The 22,114-nt window shown below is 46.9% G+C and overlaps 1 protein-coding gene across 1 annotated transcript in view; it reads left to right on the plus strand.

Moving 5' to 3' along the window:
* jef (major facilitator superfamily domain-containing protein 6 jef) overlaps positions 1-17,671 on the plus strand; it is a 30,258-nt gene extending 12,587 nt beyond the window's left edge. Inside the window, exons 5-8 of the mRNA XM_065449261.1 lie at positions 9,851-10,012; positions 15,292-15,636; positions 16,470-16,642; positions 17,360-17,671. Of these exons, the coding sequence (XP_065305333.1) occupies positions 9,851-10,012; positions 15,292-15,636; positions 16,470-16,642; positions 17,360-17,503 (824 nt within the window). The 3' untranslated portion in view covers positions 17,504-17,671. The remainder of the gene's footprint in view (positions 1-9,850; positions 10,013-15,291; positions 15,637-16,469; positions 16,643-17,359) is intronic.
* Positions 17,672-22,114: the final 4,443 nt, after the last annotated feature.

Here is a 22,114-nt window from a genome sequence, read left to right on the forward strand (position 1 = left end):
AAAAAGTCGGCGACCTCAGAAGCGGTGCCGGATCGCAGAGGGGCAGTCTCGGCATATCTTGTTAAATGGTCGACCGAAGTGACAATCCAACGGTGACCGGAGGGTGTCAACGGCAAGGGACCATATAAATCAATGCCAACAAATTCAAAAGGTGCGTCCGGGCAAGGGAGAGGTTGTAGTAAACCGGCAGGAGGGGATGTCGAGCGTTTGCGGTGCTGACATGACGCACAAGAGGCAATGTATTTGGCCACCGTTGTGGATAGGCCAGGCCAGAAGCAGCGGGTCTTTATGCGGTCGTAAGTCTTGTGGAAGCCTAAGTGGCCAGCCGATACATCGTCGTGAAGTGCTTCTAATACCCGCAAGCGAAGGCAGCGAGGTAGAACTGGGACCCACCGGCGACCTGTTGGGTGGTAAACGTAGCGGTGTTGCACGCCACCTTGAAGGCGGAATTGTCGAAGTTGGCGTCGCAAGCGGCTGTTGGGTGGTTCGGTGAACCCACTAAGGCGATCCATGAGAGCTCGACAGTAGGAGTCGGCCCGCTGAAGCGAGACGAAATCAGAGCGTGATGAAAGCATAACTTGGTCCAGGGGCGTTATCGAGAGTTGGTGGGAGGCAAGCGTATCATCGCAACGACGTGGTTGGGAAGACGACGGCGCGTTACCGGGAGAGAGTGAGAGTGGGCAGCGAAACAATGCGTCTGCATCATGATGGCGTTTTCCAGATTTGTATGTTATAGTGAAGTCATATTCCTGCAAGCGCAGTATCCAGCGTCCCAAGCGTCCTGACATGTTTTTCATTGATGACAGCCAACACAGAGCATGATGGTCGGTGACGATGGTGAAGTGGCGGCCGTAAAGGTATGGGCGAAATTTCTGAATCGACCAAACGATAGCCAGGCACTCTTGCTCTGTAATGGTGTAATTCCGCTCAGCTGGAGAAAGTGTTCGGCTGGCATATGCTATGACTTGCTCTTTAGATTCTGTATTACGTTGCAGAAGTACTGCGCCAATACCTTGTGCGCTTGCGTCAGTATGGAGTATGGTGGGGGCACGATTATCGAAGTGGCGAAGCACTGGTCCGGAAGTAAGATGCCGCTTAAGAGCTTGAAAAGCCGACTCGCAGTCGCTAGTCCACGTGAAAGAGGCACCGGTAACCTGTAGCTTGTGTAGAGGAGCTGCCATTGCTGCGAAGTTGCGTATAAATCTACGAAAATATGATGCCAAGCCGAGGAAACTACGTAGATCTTTCTGTTGCTGGGGGCGAGGAAACTGAAGAACGGCACTAATCTTTTCGGGGTCAGGCTGGATGCCAGCTTTTGAGACGACGTGACCCAATACTTTTATTGTTTTGCTTGCAAATTTGCATTTTTTTGTATTGATTTGGAGACCAGCATTCGCAAGGCACTTGAGAACTTCGTCTAATCGATGAAGATGTTGGCTGAAGTCAGACGAAAAGATGACAATATCGTCCAGATAACAGAGGCATGTCTTCCATTTTAGACCACGAAGGACGTTGTCTATCATGCGCTCAAATGTGGCAGGAGCATTACAAAGGCCAAAAGGCATCACGTTAAATTCATAAAGGCCATCCGGTGTAGCGAATGCGGTCTTTTCTTTGTCAGTCTCATTCATCGGAATTTGCCAATAGCCTGATCGAAGATCAAGGCTGGAGAAATACTCCGCCCCTTGTAGTGTGTCCAAAGCGTCGTCAATTCGAGGTATTGGATATACGTCCTTGCGTGTGATCTTATTGAGCGCTCGATAATCCACGCAAAAGCGAACTGAGCCATCTTTTTTCTTTACCAGGACCACGGGAGACGCCCATGGGCTAGATGAAGGTCGTATTATCTTCCGCGCAAGCATGTCAGCAACCTGTTGTTCAATGACCTTTCGTTCGGACGGTCATACACGATAGGGGCGCCGTCGTATAATAGCGTAACCATCGGTTTCGATGCGGTGTGTAGCCGCAGGAGTTTGGCTCAACACAGGGGAACAGCTGTCGAAACAGGCTTTGTGTTTTGCCAAGACCACCATTAGGGCTTCGGACTGCGCGGCTGTTAGGTCAGAACCAAGAACGGCTGGAGGAGGGAAAGGATCATCCAAACCTGAGGCTGGGGCTGGCGATGAAGAAGGACAAAGCGCGACTAGAGAGATAGGTTGAGTGTCGGCGAGGGTTGCCACAGTCATCCCTTTGGGCAGCATCACAGGATCTGGGGTCATGTTGCAAGCAGACAGAAGGGCGCGGCCGCGGGAAAACCGGACGAGACAGGTGGCAATGAGAATTCCGCGAGAAGTACAGCGGGAAGAAGGGGCGACTAGGGCGTCTCCGTCGGTGATCTGACCTGATGTTACGGCTACAACGTCTTCGTGACCAGGACGCAGGACGTGGTCGGCAGCGATGGTCAAGTTCACGCATGAAAGTGAAGAGTCCGCAACAGGTTCAAGCTCTGTATCCGTGATGTGGACAACTTCCTCTCTACAGGAAATGACGGCTGAAGCAGAATGCAGGAAGTCCCAACCCAGTATAAGCTCATGGATACACGTTGGAATGATGATAAACTCGATGTGGTGGCGTATGCCGTCGATGAGAACACGAGCAGTACACTGTCCGTCAGGGTGAATGAACGCATTATTAGCACCACGCAAAATAGGTCCAAGATAAGGCGTTTTTACTTTACGGAGCCGGGAACACAGATCCCTTCGAAGAACAGAAACGGCGGCACCGGTATCGATGAGAGCTGACGCGGGAACACCTTCGACAGTCACAGAAAGCATGTTGGCCGGGCGAACAGGAGGAATTTTTGAAGACCGATAAGAAGCAGTTTCCCCTCCAAAAACTGCAACAGTTAGTTTTCCGAGTGCTGGTCGACAAAATGGGAAGTGGGGCGAAGCGGTGATGTAGAGCGCCGGTAAGGGGAAGGAGAACGACGTCTGGCCGAACGGGAACTATGAGGCAGATTGGGAGCAGCTGGTGGAGACGGAGAACGCTGTTGCGGGGACGAGTACGGTCCGGGATAGTAGTCGTCTGATCGGCGAGTGCGGTCTCTTTCGTGCGCAGCATAGCCTCGCCTTTCATCCTGCTGGCGCCGGCGGCAGAAGCGTGATATATGGCCGCGTATACCGCAGTAAAAACAAACTGGACGAGGTGGACGCCACTGAGGGTACGATGGCGCAGCAAGTGCTCTGGTTCCCATCGAAGCCACATGGTCATAGGAAACGCCAGTAGGCACGGAAGGCACGGTAGGGGTGGGTAGCGAAACAACATCCGCGTAGGTAGGTGTGGAGCGCGCTACCGGAGCAAGATGCGTCGTGGGTGTAGTCATCGCTGTCAACTCCTGCTTTACGACCTCGCGCAAGTCGAAGGCGGGGGTTGGGGTGCAGGCAGCAGGTGGACGCCTGAGGTCTTGTAGTTGAAGCTCTTCGCGGATGATGGTGCGGATAAGAGCACGTAGATCTGGAGAATGGGGAACCGGAGGATCGCTGCTGTCATGTGGAAGACGAATAGACTGCAGCTCGTCGAGGCGTTGACACGTTGAAGTGATGTCTTGGACAGAAGCCGGATTTTGCACGATTAAGGCGTTGAAGGCGACAGGCCCAATGCCTTTTAAGATGTGGCGAACGCGTTCGGCTTCCGTCATGCTAGGATTCGCACGGCGGCACAGAGCCAAGACATCCTCTATGTATGAGGTGTAAGACTCTTGGGGAAGTTGGCGCCGCGTTCCCAGCTTCTGTTTGGCGACTTCTGCACGGCCAGACGAGGAAGCGAAGATTTGCCGCAGCTTCGAGGTAAACGTGGACCAATCCGCGATGTCGGATTCGTGGTTGAAATACCACGTCTTTGCAACACCGGTCAAGTAGAAGGCGACGTGCCTCAATTTCTGGGTGTCGTTCCACTTGTTGCAAGAACTCACGCGGTCGTAGTGGTCGATCCAATCGTCTACGTCATCACCGCGGAGTCCCGCGAAGACAGGGGGATCGCGCTGAGGGCTCGTCACAGTCCAAGCGGGCGCCGCAGGTGGGGTCGTCTGTGTAGTAGGGTTAGAGGCGCCGGAAGGGCCGGGGTTGGAAGTGTCCATTGTTGTAGAGGTAGCTGGGTGCAGGCGGCGACCGGAACGGAGCTCCAGGGAGGACGGAAACGCGAGAGGACGTCGGGATCTTGACGTACCTCCACCACTTTATAATACCGAGACCGATCAAGTTGTCCAGTGCTGTTTATTCCACAAAAGGGAACGCCCGCAGCTCACGCGCGAAGAAGTCGAAGAAGAGGGAAGATGATGATGGCTATATACAAATGAAAACGACGAAGTACGTTAATAGTGCTTACAATATATATATATATATATATATATATTATCGACCACTGGTACCAACCAACTGCTTAATGGAAGTGGTTGGTTCATTAAAATGGTAAGGTCTTCACGTACCGTATAAGTATGCGATCATAAATAAATAAATAAAAATAAATAAATGAATAAATAAATAAATAAATAAATAAATAAATAAATAAATAAATAAATAAATAAATAAATAAATAAATAAATATTCAGTGCCAATCTTCGAAGGTGTAAAAACCACTGTATGTTTGTTCTTGTTTTGTTCCCTTCAGCGCTACTAACGCAATTCTATAGACTGAGTTGGGTGTTCGACAGCTGAAGTTCCAAGCACGGTGCACGGCGGGCTCCTGTATTTCACTTCGGACTTCCATTCCCTTTACCTCACTACTAGCGAATGCCCATTAGTTGACGCCAGATCCCTTGCCATGTAAAATTACGTCAAAGAGAGAATAAAGAAGACCGTAAGTCAAGCTAGATCGACAAATTATGCTAGTTGGGCTATTCTGTATGTTTCTTCGTGTATATAAATGCAGTGGGCGTTTGTAATTGGAAAGGACAACACAAAGCTGTAGGGTGAGGGCCGACGCCACTGCAAAAATCCTGCGCTAGCTCTCTGTGACGTCATAGTTCGTAAGCCCCTCCAGTAGGAGTTGATTATTTGCCTGCTTAAGGTGTGTTAGTACTCATCTTCCGGATGAATAAAAGGCTTAGTCTGCAATATCAGTGCGCTTTGCCTGCCGAAGAAAAGAAAAGGTAGGGGGGGGGGGCGATTGCAATGTGTGAATATTCTGCGAAATGCAGGGCGTCCCGTGTGAGACGATATGGGCGCGAAATTCAAAAAGTTACATTTGTCCTTCACTTTCTCCGCCGATAAAATTTATTGATAGAGCAAAGCACAGGCGGAGTTCTGGAGCTTGAATATACCGGTTTATAGCTTTCGTCCATTGTTTACCTTGATTATCACTTTACTTACCTCACTGAAAAAATAACCGCTTAAACCGTAATTACCCTCCCTGCACGCCGACGTAATATACACAATTTACAGCAGGCTTACTGCTTTTTTTCCCGGGTACCTTACACCAATGTTGCTTCCAAACTTGATTAAATGAATTGTCTGACAGGTGCCTACAATGCACGTTTATTTCGCTTTAGATCATCTGGTTGGCTATACCTCTTACAATGACTGCGGAGCGTATGCGTAAGAAAATATTATACTTTTTCCACACAGCTTTCTTGTGAAAATCAGACGGCGGAAAAATTTGGAACTGCTGAGCTGCTTTGAAAAGTTCAAGTGTCCTCCCTCCAACAATGTTGACATCATATGCACACTCCCGATGGGGCCGCGGAATGGCACCTAAAGAAGTGCTTTGGAATGCCGAGACTAATTTTTCATCGCACAGTTTTTTTTTTTTGCGTATAGTCAGTAAAAAAAATTCGTCTCATATGTCTGTGCTCATCTTTCCTGCCAGATGCGCGAAACAGCCTCTTTCAATGTGCGGAACTTTACCTTTATATAGCGCTGACACCTTTCTTTCGATGCGACGGAGATTATACGCCTTTCGGGCTAGCGCGCCCGCCTCCTTGTCAGCACTTGCCCATTCTCTGAAACTCGAGTATATGCCGAGTCATGGTTTGCTCGAATGTGCATTGCGCCGAAATTTCTTAGTATTTTATTTCTTACGTTTATTCGTACGTAGCCCCGGTGCCTCCCGTATTTTCTTATTTCGCCGCTCCTATGCGGCATCGAATTGCTCTCCTTGGGTATACGGCGCTGCTGTGCGTACGCAAGTATAATTTTTTTTCAAGGCCCTTAAGATGAAGCGTCCAGTATTTGCATGATAACCGTCGAATCTTCCCTTCCGATGTCAGCTTCTGTTTCCTTCCATATATTATTGTGGTTGTCAATACTGACGTGACGACCACGTACATCTGAACAATGCAGGCACTTTGCAGATGGGAAAGCCTCTTGGAAGGCACCTAGCTGCGATAAGCGGAAAACCTCAAAACGACTCGATGATAAACGTAAGCGGTCTTTCAAAGAGGAGAATGACTTCTCAACGCACTCTTTTTTTTTACACCGTGATAAAGAAACAACGTGAATATCTATGTAAATGGCTGCACAAGCTCTCCCGGCAGTCCATTTCTCGCAGTATTCAGAGAGAGAGAGCAACGAAGTTAATAACCATGCATTACTGCTCAGCACGATTTCAAGCCAACCAGCATTTCGTGTGCACATGTTCGAGACGCTCTCAATGCGCATCAGACAGTAAACGTCAAGAAAGTCGGTCTCTCGGCATGACATGTTAACAGGCAGAAATGCACAGACAATGACAAGCAGAAGAAAACAGCCTACGGCGCTAACACATTACACCGTATTTTTCCTTTTCTTTTTGTGAGTATTACAATCGTAACTAACAATATATTATGATGTCGACATGTTTGCTAAGGTTCCTATTTTAGAAGAAGACTACGTGTTCCCCCCTCCCCTCCCCCTACGACAAGCACACATATCCTAGCCTCTTATTTCCTATAACTTTCTTCTTGATTTATTACTTTTTTCCACGCATACCCCCTTCTCTCCCCCCCCCCCTCACCCCCTGCTTCCTTCTTGGGAAACTTATTTATACAGGACATAGAAAGTGTGCAGATGCTGTTTCGGGAAGTATAGTGTATTCAGACATTCAACGACCTTAAGGTGGCCGCTTCCTTCGAAAAGTGTCTATTACCTTTCTGCTATTAATCCACTTGGAAGTGTATGGACCGCAATCGACCATAGGAAATACAGTTAAAGACGTCTGTCTTTAGACAGGATGTCGACATTACATAGCCAAAAAGACAAGTCTACGAAGCGACAAAGAGGTTTGCAAAATTTTTGTAGGCTATCTATAGACTGCACAAATTTATATATTAGGAAGTAACGGGGGTGTCCACGGAGGCTTCGGGCTGAGGTGACCATGACAGCTGCTGTCACCTGGGCCTAGGGTAGTACATCTGAAAACCCTGGAACGTGTCCTATGAGCTCAGCTTCCGCGTCCAGGGCTGATACTCATCACCTGTTATAGCCGTGTCCGGATATTCCGGATATTAGACACAAGATGCTAAGGGAAGCCAGACTAAAGTCTAATGTTACGAGGGACTATATCACTCAGATAGCTCAATGCTCCCAACAAGTGCGTAAACTCATGGTTGCAGTACCTGCACCACACGGGGCAGTAGGTGTTTATGGGGTGTCCCTTTCTTTTGTATCATTTGTACTGTACACGCCTTGCGTCAAATCCCAGAATAAGGAGGGTAACACTCGTGTTCATTTGTAGAGCGCGGTCTGTTCCGAAGAAATAACGGGAAGAGTGAAAGCGCCTAACCTAACGTGCTCTATTGCATTGTACGTAGTTACAGTGAGGGCACTACAATCACAATGTCATGGGAGAAGGTAAAACTACCGCTGATGGCGATAAAAGTGCATAAGAAGGGATTACCTAAAAAGTGAAGTTAACGTCCTGCATAGCAGCACTGAACAAAACTGGCTTTTGTCTCCATAAAAATGGAGCGTCACTCGACAGAGGAGAACGCCCGCGCAAGTAACTGTACCGAGGATGGGCGAAATAAAGCTTCGGTGAAAGCTTTTATAACGAGCCGCGGGCCTGGAAAACTGCAAACTGCCCAGAAAGTGGCTCGAGGCTCCCCTGTAGAGGTGGTGCAAACAAAATAGTGGTGCGCCAACTGCCATCGGCAGAGCCTGGGAGCCGCTTTGCAAGTCGACAGTTTATTTTCATTTTCTTCTTTTGAACTTTTTGTCCTCGCCGCGTCATTCCGTTCTTATCTGCACCATACTCTCTCTCTCTCTCTTTCTCTCTATCTCTCTCATAAGCGTGCTTCGAGGCTTTGAGAAATAGGTCCATGAATGAGATGGACGCGTTGATGAAAAGGAGGTTTCCGGGTCCCAGAGCACCGTGAAAGAAGGCAGCAAAAATGTAGAAGAAGCGCAAAATGAAATAGAGCATATAGCGCAGGAGAGGCTCCGGATAGCAACTCCCGCTCTTCTTTTCGTTTTCTCGCTTTGGTCGCTAAGCAACGGTGGAGGCGCTCCTCTGCGGAGTCCGTTCGACCTTCGGCGAGAAAAAAAAAATAAAGCAATGAATGCATTGGGCACCGTTCACTGGTTTTTCCTCTCCTCTTTTTCTTTTTTTCCGGCATTGCGTTTAACCTTATTGCTTTGTTCTCGGGATACTGGACTCCTCCACGATAGGTCGAAACTAAGCAAACCAGCCTAAATGCACTCCATAAGAGGAGAGGAAAAGAGAAAGGGAAGGCAACCGGGTGAACGGTGCCTGATGTGCTAGGATAAAGGTAGTCGTCGCGTTCCGTGCAGGAGTTCCGGCATTCTCCCTTTGGTTCCCGATTTCTCTGATGACTGCTCCTAGTGCGTTCAGGAAGAAGTAAAAATCCCAGCAGTACTCTATGCGGTAGCCCCGGAAGAGATGTTTGTTCGGGAGGCGAGCTTTACGGTTTACGACACCATGAAAAGAGGACGCCGACGGCGTATGGAACAGGGACGAAGACGCCTTTATGGCGTGGTGATTACCTACCGGGCACCTCGATTATCGCAGATTTGGACGGTGATAGTCGGGCCAGTTCGAATGATGCTGAATCATGGGAGCTACAGAACAGCGAGACTGTTCCCTGTACTGTTGAAGTACGCGTCTTCGTAAACGCATTCATGTTTGTGTGGGCGTGCATGGGTGCGTAATAACCGTACACAAATTCTAGCATAAGCCCGTTTTTCATTTTCTTCAGCTAATCCGAACCAAACGGCAGTAAAGAAATGGGTGCCTACTCTGTCGAATTATTCTATTCGCCGTGCCATGACGTTTTGATTGCCTTTGAGCCACTCTGCAATCTGTCTAATGCTCTCTATCTCTCTCTCTTTGGTTGTGTCTTGTGTTATTGCTGTATATGTACGAATCGGCAGCGAACGCTATCCACTGTTTGTCTTTCTGAGCAGGTGCTTAAATATAATATGCGGCCTTGTTTGCTTTGCCTTTACTTCCTACATAACCGCCTGTATGGGGATGTTTCAAATTGGTACTACTAAATTGTGCTACTTCGTTTTCACATCCGCACATCTCCGATGTCTATATATATTTGGCAGCAAAAGTTCGTAACCACACAGCAACCGCAAATACCCTGCATAGCAACCACAGTCGCCCTAAAGCATCGCAGTGGCAACTAAACTAAACATGGCACCTTCTTCGACATCTAAATGTATTATGTCGAGTGCTATTCGCATTGCCATCAACAGTCAGCGTGAGGTGAGTTCTGCCGTAATGTTTACTTTTTGTTGCGTTCAGTAACGATGCTTCGTGTGTGTTTGGAACTTGCTTGTCCCGTCGTTTGCGCTGTCTCCTTAAAAAGACGTCGTCTTACAACTTCGCATGGATTCCAACGTTAGTGCATGTACGGTGTTCCGCTTTCGCTCTTATACTCTGGTAAGTGAAGTCTCTCCTTCCGTCTTTGCAGGAGTAACGCATGCGGCTGTGTGGGCTGCTTGCTGCTCCTACATCACCCAGGCGACGCCCGCCAACCTCAGGTCGTCGGCACAGGGTGTCCTGCAGGGACTTCATCACGGACTCGGGCGCGGCTGCGGAGCCGTTATTGGAGGAATATTTGTCAACTACTTCGGTGCGGAATTCTTTTCTTGAATGTTGTATGTGTCACGCGGAAATTTTGAAGGTGAAACGCAAAGCGTGTGTGCAGCTAGACACTCACGGCTTCCTTCGCAGCTTCTTCTGATGCGTTTAAATTTAAGTGACAAAACAAATTTGTTGCAATGTAGGGACGTATGCCGTCGGGAGAGCAACTGGCAGTGTGAGAGACCCGGAGGGTGGGAAGAGGAGCAACGGAGCGGTGTGACGTAGGGAGGCACGTGACAGGATATGCAGCGGTGTATTCACGGATGTGGGGCAGGCCGATGCAGTGCGCTAAATTGAGCGATGCTCTTCACTGCATCGCTGTGCGTGGATGTGCTTGTGATTAGCTGTGCCTCACTGCACACAACTGCGGTTCTCATAGTTATACGTAATGTACATGGTTATATAGAAAGAGATATGGTCCATGTATAATATGACAGCTGCGTGGTTTTGTATTTGGCAATAGCGTATGTAGCCTGCTTAAGAGTGAAAAACAAAAGCGGTTCTCGTGCCGCTGTCTTTAGGCTGATTGTGGATGATGGAGATTCGTAGGCAGCAGTGGCAAATTATATTGTCATAATAATATTATAGATTACCTTAAGCTAGTAGAAGCCGTGCTGATTTTGACAAATAATCGTCGACTGATGGTATCTCATTTGAGTTTCATTCAAGACAATCTATCCGCGAGTACGAAACCCCATTAACGCATCCGCTGTACACAGTGTAGATTGCACATTATATGGGCGACGCAGGTCGCTTTTCAAAACTTTTTGATGCCCACTGTTTGGCTTCCTTCAGTATCCTTATATAGAACGTTCGCGTAGGTATCAGTACGGGGAAGACTTAGTAAAGTTACCTTCTTTCCACTGCACGGCACTTTGGTGTAACCCTATAGAGTCACAGCTGTCGCAGGGGAAGCAAGTTCAGGTGTAATTCCCCACCCTCGCGCTGCGTACGACACGGCTAGCACAGCACTGTGCAGATATATATACAAAGTGAGTAGTAATAAAATAGTTTGAACTATTTTAAACACACACACACATCAAAACTCAAAACTGCACTAATTAAGAAAATCAAACTGCTGCATACATCAGCAGATAACTTCTATGTGGTACTCATGACCAGTCTTCCACAGCCGCCTTAGTGGGTCTGGTTTTTTCCACCGTTTTTCAGCAAGCACATCATATTAATTCATAATTAAGTGTGCTAAAAGATTTCCCCTTGACATACTTCATTTATCCCACTGTGTTACGTTAAAGAAAAGTGGCATGCATTGATAACGGTATTTTGTGCTCAGAGCTCTCAGCTTCAGCCGTGTGCATGAGTGCTCAAGACATGGATGAAATGCTGCGGATAAGCTAACTTTGCCTCGGAGTTTCGCTTGCCGACGTCGAGCAAAATGCACCACTGAAAAAGCCCATGATGACCACTGGTGTGAAAAGCCGTTGGCTCACAGTACGTCCCCGCCTACAAAATTTCATGGTCAAGACCTTACGCATCCTTCGTGGGCCTTTGTCTTAGGACTACAAGTTGCGGGTGGTGGTACCATAATCATCGTCGTCGTCGACATCGATGTAGTCGTCGTCGTCAGCTTATTTTTATGTCCACTGCAGTACGAAGGCCTCTCCCAGCGATCAGAATTACTCTTCTCCTGCGCTAGCTGATTCCAACTTGCGCCTGCAAATTTCCCAATTTCGTCTTTGTTTAGAGTTGGTCTCAGGGCCTTATTCCGGCTCCATCTCCTACAGCATAGGATTCAGGCATGTCTCCGTAATGTAGGTGAGATGCAAGCCGTGGTGAGGACCGTGCACCCATTCTCAGAGGAATTATCAGATTACTAGACGAGATGTGCGCTCGAGGAAGGTTTCCTCTGATGGCCTCAGATCCAGGGAATTTCCGTAGCAGATCCGCCGAGTGGACATCTTCTTTTGCGCCATGACATATCGGGCAAGCAAGCCTCTCTGCCAGTTCTTCGGTGTCTCGGGCAGGTTGTTGACGCCATATAGCGCCTGAATACCGGTCACGGATACTGGTTGACCTGAAACAATGTAGTGTGTAAAAATCAAGAGCACTAGAAGAGCATCTGTCTGTAACTTTCATCGGCAATGTCACAGTGAACGTATTGCTTCTCCTCAGATTGCCGAAACCGAGAAGCGCTAGGCTCGGTCAGTCCTTGGGAAAGAAGGTACGCCGAACGTTGATGACTCCTCTCACAGAATCCTCTAGACTAAGCCAGACACGCTGTCTGGAGCGCCAGCAGTCTAGCGCTTCATTACCTCCTGATTTGACATACCGAGAAGTAAAACCAGAAGTGGCGGTCTTAGCGAGTTCGTATCTCTTGTCCCTGTGATTTTCGTACCCATTGCTCGAAGAAAAGGCATGCGCAGTATGAAATCCTGGAAAATTTAACTTGTGCTGCATAATGTATGTGATCTAGAAACGCACGGTAAGTCTCATTTACTCCGATCATTCGTTCACCGCCATTGTTACTGAACCTTAATCACAAGCCCAGCTTTTATCACCACAATTATGTCCTAAAGCAGCCCGACTACGCCTATTTCATAAGTTATGCCATTTTTAGCACGATAACTCGTTCATCAAGCCAGCTTGCCTATATCTGTCATCTCGTATCAGCCATCATAAAATGGTCCACAACTTTCGACGCCTACTCTTGCACAACTGCTTTTTTGTTTAGCACAGACATCAAAATACTGCAACTTACTTACCGCTTGCGTTATGCACCGTTCCAGCTTTCCTTATTTCGCGACAGCCATCGAAAACATCATATATGAAGTGTTAACAACCCACCCTCATGCAATACTCTGTTGGAGTGACATTTAAAGTACATTACATTAAGCATACAATGCAAACTATACCAAATGATCACACTTGTGTACTGACTTGCAGCACATCAAATTCACCCTTCAACTTGATAGATATTTCTCCGCCTTTCTTGTGGAGAATTAAGGTAATTGTGGAGTTTTCAGAGTAAGCTTTAGCCCGGGTGCTCCTATCTAAAAAGATGTAAAAGGAGAATTCGTTTTTCTCAACAACCACTTCACCGAATTTGACGAGGTTTGTTGCATTTAAAAGAAAACTTAGTGGCGGTTCGTTTCGAATTTTCATTTGAGGTCGCAATTTCTTTATAAAAATTGTCAAAGCTCGCAAATTTCCAAAAAACGACACTATCAAATTTGCAACTCTGTAACTCAGCAATAAAAAATGATATCACAATTCTGTGAATTGCATCTAATAGTACCTCTAAAGCAGATAAAATTGATGTGTTACACACGAATTCTCAAAAAAAATTTCTAATATGGAAATACAGCTTCTCCAGAATCCTTGTACACAACGTAACGAATTCACGTAAGATGTAACTTCACACACCCAATTTGTCCGCTTTGAATTATCTGACAGATGCCGTTTACAGAACCGCGATATCTGTTCATTAAATGCATTAAGTGCAGGTGTTATCTCAGAAAAGCGTTTCTGCGTTTTACATGTATTTGAATAGGCCGCGTTGGAGTTGGGCACGAGCTAAAGCTTCCTCTTAATAGATATTATGCGAAGCATATTAACGTAGGTTTCCGGCCTTCGCGCGACGCCCGGCGGTGGCCACCATTGACCCTGAAGTGGGGTCACGTGACATGACGTCACGTGACGACGTCACACAGGCTGCAGATGGGGCCTCATATCGCGCCGTCGGTCGCCTCCCGGCGGTGGCCACCATTGACCTTCAAGTGACCTTCAAGTAGGTCACGTGACATGACGTCACGTGATGACGTCACACCGGCTGCAGATGGGGCCTCATATCGCGCCGTCGGACGTCGCCCGGCGGAGGCCTCCACGCTTCGGTTCGCGCCGTCGCGCGCGACGCGGCGGCGGCGCCACCATCGCCGCATCACGTGATATGTGACGTCACGCCAGGGATGAAGCGGCGCGCGCCCGCCGTCGCGTCAGTCTCTCTGCCCGCAACCGCGCTAGCGTCTTTGCGCCGGGCGTGTATGCGGTCAAGATGCCTCCAAACGCTAAGGTTACGCTAAGGTTAAGCCCAGTGGATGCGAAGCATCCACTGGGCTTAACCTTGATAAGCCTCCAATTTTTTCCTAGAACATTCACATATGCTTTCTGTACTCATTGATTATGCAATGCCTCTACGACTGCTGGTATCTCTACTGAATTAAATGCGTTTTTGTAATCTGTGAAAGCAATAGTATAGAGATGTTCATGGCATTCCGCAGATTTCTCAGCCTGATTGATGACATGTATGTGATCCATTACAGAATACCCCATCCTGAAATCAGCCTTTTGCCTTGGTTGATTGAAGTCGACTGTTGCCCTGATTCTATTGACAATTACCTTGGTGAATCTTGGACCCAATACAGAAAGCAAGCTAATAGTTATCCAATTCTCTAACGTCTCCCTTCTTATGAATATAATGTTGTACTTTTTCCCACTCTGTAGTATTCTTGAAGTCGTTAGGCATTGCGTATAAGCGGGGTGCAAGCTTTCCAGCTACAATATCTCCTCCATTTTTATTTAATGGACGGTTATTAAGCGTTCTTTTGCCGCTCTTCTCACGTCATCGCGAACACACATGTAGCTTATGCATCCTGTTAATCACTTCAAGGTTGCGTGGCCGTCTCTTTAGTGAAATGCGCAAAAGCCGGGCCTTTGCGAGTTCGTATGTTGTGTCGTGGTCTCCCCTACGTTACGTTGCCTGACTCACCATTCATTGGTTGACACTTCGTGTAGATTACACCTGCAGTTTCTTTATTTAAGATCGAGCCACTCGGTTCACCTATGTGCAACGAGTGTTAACTGCCGATGATACTGAGCTGTGTTACTGTGACTTCCATAACAACGCGCTGTTAGCAGCAAAAAAAACTTTGCTTCTATGTACATGGACGCACTCGGGCTAGGGATCTTTTAAGACCCTGGGACAGGAGTGGCGGACGCAATCCGAGCTACGACAACCCTTCTGTTATACTTGCACCAGTCAGGTCTTTTACTAGGCATTTTTCGACGATTTCTTAGTCGTCTTGGTTTATTCCTAGTTTTCTTATTTTATTCTTATTTTCCGCTTTCGTCTTCTCGTTATCTTACCTTGAACACCTCAAATGAAATAGCAAGCCATGCTCACAGCAAGACTGAACCCCCCCCCCCCCTCAGCTTCCGTTAGACTCTTTCTCTCTGTGTCTATGAAACTGTCGCCCTTGCGTACTGACTCGTCGCCGCATTCCGACGCTAAGTATTCACGTGTCGTCGCAGGCACGCAGATCACGTTCCGTGGCTACGGGTTCGCCTGCCTGCTGGTGCTCGTCGGGTTCGTGTTCGTCAACTACTACCGCAAGGATCGGGGCTTCGTGGCGTTTCGCGACGACGAGGACGAGCCGCACCTCGTCGTCGAGGAGACCTCCCACCTGGCGCCCCACGGCGTTCCGGCCAACCCGATGGCGCGTTCGCTCTCCAAGCAAAACCTCGGCGACGGCCAGCAGCCTGGCGGTGGCCAGCAGCAGCCACAGCAGCCGAACGCTGGCGTAACCCAGGGGCCCGGTGGCTTCCTCGGCGTCCCCGGAGGTGGAAACCAGGGATCGCGGAACAGCAGTCAGCCAGGCAAGTGCGCAACCGCTGCGTATTAAAGCGATGTTTTGTCTCTTCGGCCTTTTTCCCCAACTTGACGTGGACTGCCGTCTGGCTGAATGAATCGGGACGATACCGGAGACAGTGTTATCAAAGGCGGTGATTTGGTTGGGCCGGACATGACACCACTGTACGATATTTCCTTCGCAATTAAGAGATTTATTGTGGTTTGTAACGGCAAGCCGATCCGGAACACGAGCTGTTTTGTCGACCTCCCTACCTTTCCTCTCTCTTTTTCTTCTTCCCTCTCCTCCTTGCCTATTCAGCCTGGTGGTAAGAAATGAGGAAACAGCAAAATGAGGACTTAGATGCGAAGGAAGCATGATTCAGCCTCGTGGGTACATCTTATTGTTTTGTGGTTGGTCCGATGGTGGGTGAAGCCGACACTGGAATGTGGCTGAGCAGCACTAAGTGAAACCCGCCTGAATTAGGCAGAATGGGCGTTAACAAGCGGCTTGAGAATTTTCCTTCTAAAATGATTCTGTATCAAGCAACTACAGGCTTCATATCAAAGTCTAAGCCAACGTCCATGCTAGCTGGAACGAATGGATTTTCTTCATTTTGGCGTCTATCTTGATTTCGGTAATGGCAGCTGCCGAATTTCCACCTCTCCAGTCATCGTTCAGTCTTCTCTGACACTGCAGCATAACTAGAAACTGGGAGAGTCGGTGTTGGTTCATATTCGGAACAGCGTGAAAAAATACAAGACGTGCAGAAAGGTGACACAATACAGGGCTGTCACTTCTCTGACGCTACACTAAACGTTGTGTGGAGAAAGGTTACTAACAATGCCGCTTACCTTCCAGATCAGTGGGGGTACAGGACGAACGTTGTGAGCCAAGCCTACTCACCTGAGGAAATGGGAAGAAGCTACGGCCGGACGTCCCTGGCGGCTGCCTTTAATCCGAAAAGAATCATGGCCCAGGCTGTCAGCCCCGACAGCGCATATCAACTCGACCACATCAGAAAGGACTTCGAGGTGGGTCGCATCTGTCGTCAGCTTCTCTCCACTCCTTGTCAGCTCCTACGCGAAAGTTTACAAACGTCCCTTCTCTCGAAGCGCGCTGCCTTGAATTGTGCAAGTTGAGGGCAGCGCCGTCCCTCGAATAAACGTAGTCACATCTCGGCAATAGTGGTCATCGGCTTCATTAACGCTACCGAGGCAACAAATAGCCTAAAATTGCACTTGTCATCCTAAACCAGTAGCGTTCAAGCAAGTGCCAGAAACAGGTGCTTGGAAAGCCCCTGTTTCTGCGCCTTCGAGCCGGTGCAAGAAGTTTCTGATAACATGTATTAGAAATTGCCGAGGAGCATCTTTTTCTGCGTAATATCATTGTTGACGAACGCATGGCGCTAGAAAGCTTTGGAATACTAGTGGAAGCGTCTCCGGAGCTCCTAAGCAGTGCCGGTGCCACAGGAGAACGACTAGCTGCAGTCATATGCGCGTGGTAGCTTCCTTTCACTTAGGCCAGGTCTTCACCTAAACTTAAGACCCACCTACTTCACCTAAATAACAAATAAAACAAGGAGTAGTGCAGTTCAAATCAGAGAGCGCAGGTTAGACGTCCCCTCTGTTCACGTTAACATTTTTGCTCGGCAGCGTTATACTCTTTCAAGCAATGCAGTGCCAGCACAAATATGAAGCGTGAAAGAATACACTGACACTCTGTTTGCTTTGTTCTTTTCTTTTCTGAAGGCCTACAAGGACGTGACGGCACTGAGGGACTACGACCAGGATTCGGCAAAAGAAACCAACCCGTTCGCGTCATCTCTGGTGAAAACCTCGCCGTTCGCTCCGCAGCCGAGTCGGAGACAAGTCGCTGACGCCTATGCGTGGTAGAGGCAACGCTAGCATCACAAATACCGGCAACGTCGAAAGCAATGTGTCAACCCTGTTTTTAAAGTGGAAGTAGTCGAATTGTTTTTTTTTTACGCTCGGTCTGCGAATTTTTTGAGAGCGAAGTACAGGACACCAAGATGAAGGAATTCTGCAAGAGAGAACAAAACATTAGAAGTTTGTTTTGCGAAAATGTTACAAAACGTGCAAATATAGTCATACGGTGTTCAAGTACAGACTACGGCGTACGTATTTTGCACTTGGAGACAACGCAGTCCCAGCGCCGCATACAGGGTGCTTTATTTGTTTAATCTACGCAGGTTGAGGTGAACGATACGGCCACTGCACAAATTTCCTTTCTGCACTCTCTTTATTTGGGTTCTTGAACAGGTGCCACTAAAACAGTACTGCGAAGGTGCTGTTGTAGTGCACATGGAAGTACATACTTTGTGAGAAATCTTGAATGAGTGGTAATTCACTTACAGCCGCCTATATAGTTATACAACCACATCATATCCTTGTTGTGACAAATGCGTTATTTTCGCAGAGACATGTCATGTATCTTCCATCACACACAGACATGTATGCATTTTTTGTTTACTAAATAGGCAAACAACTTGATCTGAAGCACAGTGCTTACATGGATCGGTGGCAGGTGAATATTGACGGCTGGTATAATAACAATGATGTTCTTTAAATGACGTTCAATAAGCGTAGAAGAGCATCTCGGTGACTGTTTCACGCGTTTATGAAGTTGAACACTATTGTCTTGTGCTGTATAATTCATACGTTTTATTGTGTTCAGTTTATAAGGGAAGGCACTATTCAGTATTGACTAACCATTGCTTTCCCGTATATATAAAATTTGCTTACATCTGTGAGAAATTAAGCAGGCAAACGGCACTGTGTAGCTAATTATATACACACTTTTGAAGTTTCTCTCATATATGCACAAGTCCAAACGATAAAACTGCAGAAATGGAATTTGTGTGTAGGGGCTATAATAGTGTTGTGTTATGAGGTAAATACAGATAGGAGTGCCCTGTTAATTACTGACCAAAAGATTTATATGTTTAGTGCACTTATTTATATGACTTTCATCTATTTTAGTCATTTTCACAAACGTAACTGCAGATACCATAGCTCGAGAGAGTGGCGGATAGCTGCTTTGTTTGTTGGGTGTGATGCGTCTTCGCACAGTTGCGTTTGTGGAACGTGCGATCACATAGTACTTAGAAAAGCTATTTTCGGTAACCGGCTTGGATATACCTACAATTTAATCGTAACAAAGAATAAAGGGACTCGGATGAAGATACGGTCATTGCATCGACGTGGATAGGCCCGTAAACTACTTACGCTAAATCACATCCGCAGACATATTGTGGAATGCAACCATACAGCTCACACTGGCAAATGGAAAATGTGAATACACTGGCTGTAACCTTGTGCGGCATAGTTTTTTTGGACGTTTTGTGAAATGCATATTCACTCTAGAGCATCGTGTCTAAAAGCCATATCAAAAGCATACGCTTTTTCACTTTGCAACTTCCTGCATCATATCTTAACAAATGTGCTTCATTCGAATGTATTCTAACGAACATATATTAACAAGTATGCTTCAGAAACTGACTGAATTTATAAGATTTTGCAGCTTTCCAGATAGTATATTCGCAAAAATTTATTCGAGGACTACCAAATAGAAATCCGGGTTTACATCACTTCTTGCTTGACCATTTCCCTTAATTCATAATATGGTTTATGGGGGGGTAGTGTAACTATCCGAAGACATTACATTGAATTCGCTGGGCCAAATACTTGACAGGAGCTGCGCAGTTGTATCGTGGGTGATTTCATCTTGGCGACATATCTTAACCTATGAGTACAGCTCATCAGGTAGGCTTCACGTATCAACCCTACATCTGTGCATATCGTTTTTCGGCTGTTTTTCATCAGTCGTATGTTAACCTGAAAGTGTTCTAGTCATCACACAAGGGCCTCACCAAGGCTAAGGTGGGCCCTCTCGAACAAACTAGGGAGTTCAGTGAAGAAAGAGGTAATAGCACCTTCATTTATTTTCACTCGTTTTGCAGTCCACTTGGTAAAGTTGATCTAGCAAGACTGCGAGTAACTTTACGACATCGAAAGCTGTGCGAAACATAATTTGTGACACAAAGTTAGTGATTAAGGGTCCTTCTAAACCCCTAGTGAAAACTGATGTCACGTTATCGCATTTGTAGCATAAGGATAATTTCTGCTTTGTCAAAAAAAAAACATGCTGACGTAACGAAACCGACATAAATCTGCGAGACACCGAAATAGACCAATAAGCATGTTTCATGGCTTCTTCAATACTAGACTCTCTAGCTTGTTCGAGAAACAAATGCAGGTGTTGCCATTTGTTTTGACAGGTACTGCTCGGAGCTCTGGCCAAAACGGCTAGAGCCATTTTGCGCCTGTAAGTTGTGCTTGTGTCTGAGAGAGTACGTAGCTCATTGCGTGACAGAAGATTTCTAGATAGTTCAAAGCATGAAGCACAGTACCTTGTTGTTTACGTAGCATTGTAACCTCGCTACTGTGAGAGTGGCGCGAAGGATTCTAAAACTGCCCTTCGAGGTTCTTGTTTTATGCTAAAACACATGCAATACGCTCGCTACCGCTGTTAAGAACAGCTGCTGATAAGTATTACCTTTAGGTCTAAAATATGCATGTGAGTGAGTGCATTATGTGCCGAATGCATATCCCTGCCTGCGTAGTTTTGTGCTATCGTATGCGTGAGTGCAACGAGCTTCTTGGAGTATAATGCGAAGAAGGCAGTGCAACTACCTGCAATAAGAAAGGAAAAGGAATGTTATCAAAACTACTTTCGTAAACAAGACCTCTCAAAAACGTGTGGGCGTTGATATTCTCATCAAGTTTGTTAAATGACCACTGTTATAAGAGAATGCGTTTTGTTATTGTTGTAGCTTTTGTAAAAGCATACTCAGTATACGAGATGTTGTTGCACCCTTTATCTCCGTGCGAGTGCATTGTGTAGAGCGCCGTTTGGTGACTGGTTTCTCTGGTATGAAAAGAAGGGAATAGAACACTATGTTACGAGTGAATATTAGTAACCTTACCCCTAGTACTCAAGCCCAACGTTTAAGGGGATGGTCAGTTTACCACGCCAGTGTTCGTCGTGACCTAAGCAAATTCCTCAAAGCCTGTTTCACATAACAAAAGGACTTTGACGTAGGCCGATCAGCGACCTGTTACTAGATGTCGTTTGATTCAGTCTGAACGAAGGTCATCTAAATGTGAAGTCTTGCTGTTGAAACCCTCTTTGTGATTTGCGTACGCATGATTAAACGCTTGACTGTGCATTCGTTGGCAGGATGTCTCGCTGGTAGTTACGAGCCACCGGGAATAACTGCCTCGTGTCGACTGTTGTGCCGTTCGTTCGCGTGGAGCTGCGTGAAACCTGCCCGCGATAAATGTCTGTGCATCAGCGTTGACTGAGTGAAAAGGAAATTAACGTTACACCTGGAGTTTTTTGTGAGCAAAAAGAGAGCGGCGGTTGTGCATGCGTTTCTATCTTCTTTTTTTTTGTGACGGGATCTCTGTCTCGCATCCATTCCCATTGCTTACAACTTATGTACAATCATGAATCAAAGTCTTTTGTCGCTATCTCTCACGTTATGTATGAAGGAACCTTTCAGTTGTGAAATCGTAATGTTTTGTTAAATACACGGTTCATGGAATGAGTGGTTTCATTTTAGGCCATTTAGAGGTTAGACGTTTTCCTTCGAAACGAGCACTTGGGGGATCCCTACCTCATCCTGTTCCTCTTATCACGCTCCGGGTCTTTTAGGGAATAAACAAGCGAATGCGTGTCGTTTCCAGAACATTGAAGAGCTCTATTTCAGAGAATTCCATGCTTGTCTGCTGCGCAGCCCTATACCGTGAAGTTCCAAGCCCCTAAAGTGTGTGCGTGTATTTGTGTGTATACGAACGGCGTTGTAGCGAACTCCTGACACGCTGCCTTTGGAGCCCGGAGTGGGCTCGCACCCTTACCGATGCGATGACAATCAGTCTTCTCTGCAGAGGCGAGAAACTACGTAAAGAGAGACACGGTGAGACCTCGACAGATAAGCAGAGCGCCGTTCAGCGCTTGCTATTTCTTTGTTGCAGTACTGCTCGTCGTCACAGTTTGTTCAACGCGCTCCTCAACCTTGAGCGGTGATACAGCGCTCCTGCTTCGTTAAAGTATGCTGTATATTTTTTGGTGTGTCATAGAAATAAATTCACGCGAAAGCGGTATATTTGTGTGAGTTTCCTTTTTTTCTATGGGCAAGCCAACATTTTAAATGGTCGTGCAAGTTACTGAGAAAAGATGGAGGTAAACGTTAATTAAGGACCTGGGCATCTATCTGGTAAGTATGCGAATTTCAGATCTATTTTGTCCCCCAAGTCATATTAAAAATGCATATCTTTTAGCCCTTCGTTAGGATGGGTTTGTGTCAGAACTAAGAAAAAAATATGATGATAACGACGACGACGATGATGATGATGATGATGATGATGATGGTGATGATGATGGTGATGATGATGGTGGTGGTGGTGGTGGTGGTGGTGGTG

Source organism: Dermacentor albipictus, chromosome 4 (genome assembly GCF_038994185.2).
Source record: "Dermacentor albipictus isolate Rhodes 1998 colony chromosome 4, USDA_Dalb.pri_finalv2, whole genome shotgun sequence".
Taxonomy (NCBI): Eukaryota; Metazoa; Arthropoda; class Arachnida; order Ixodida; family Ixodidae; genus Dermacentor; species Dermacentor albipictus.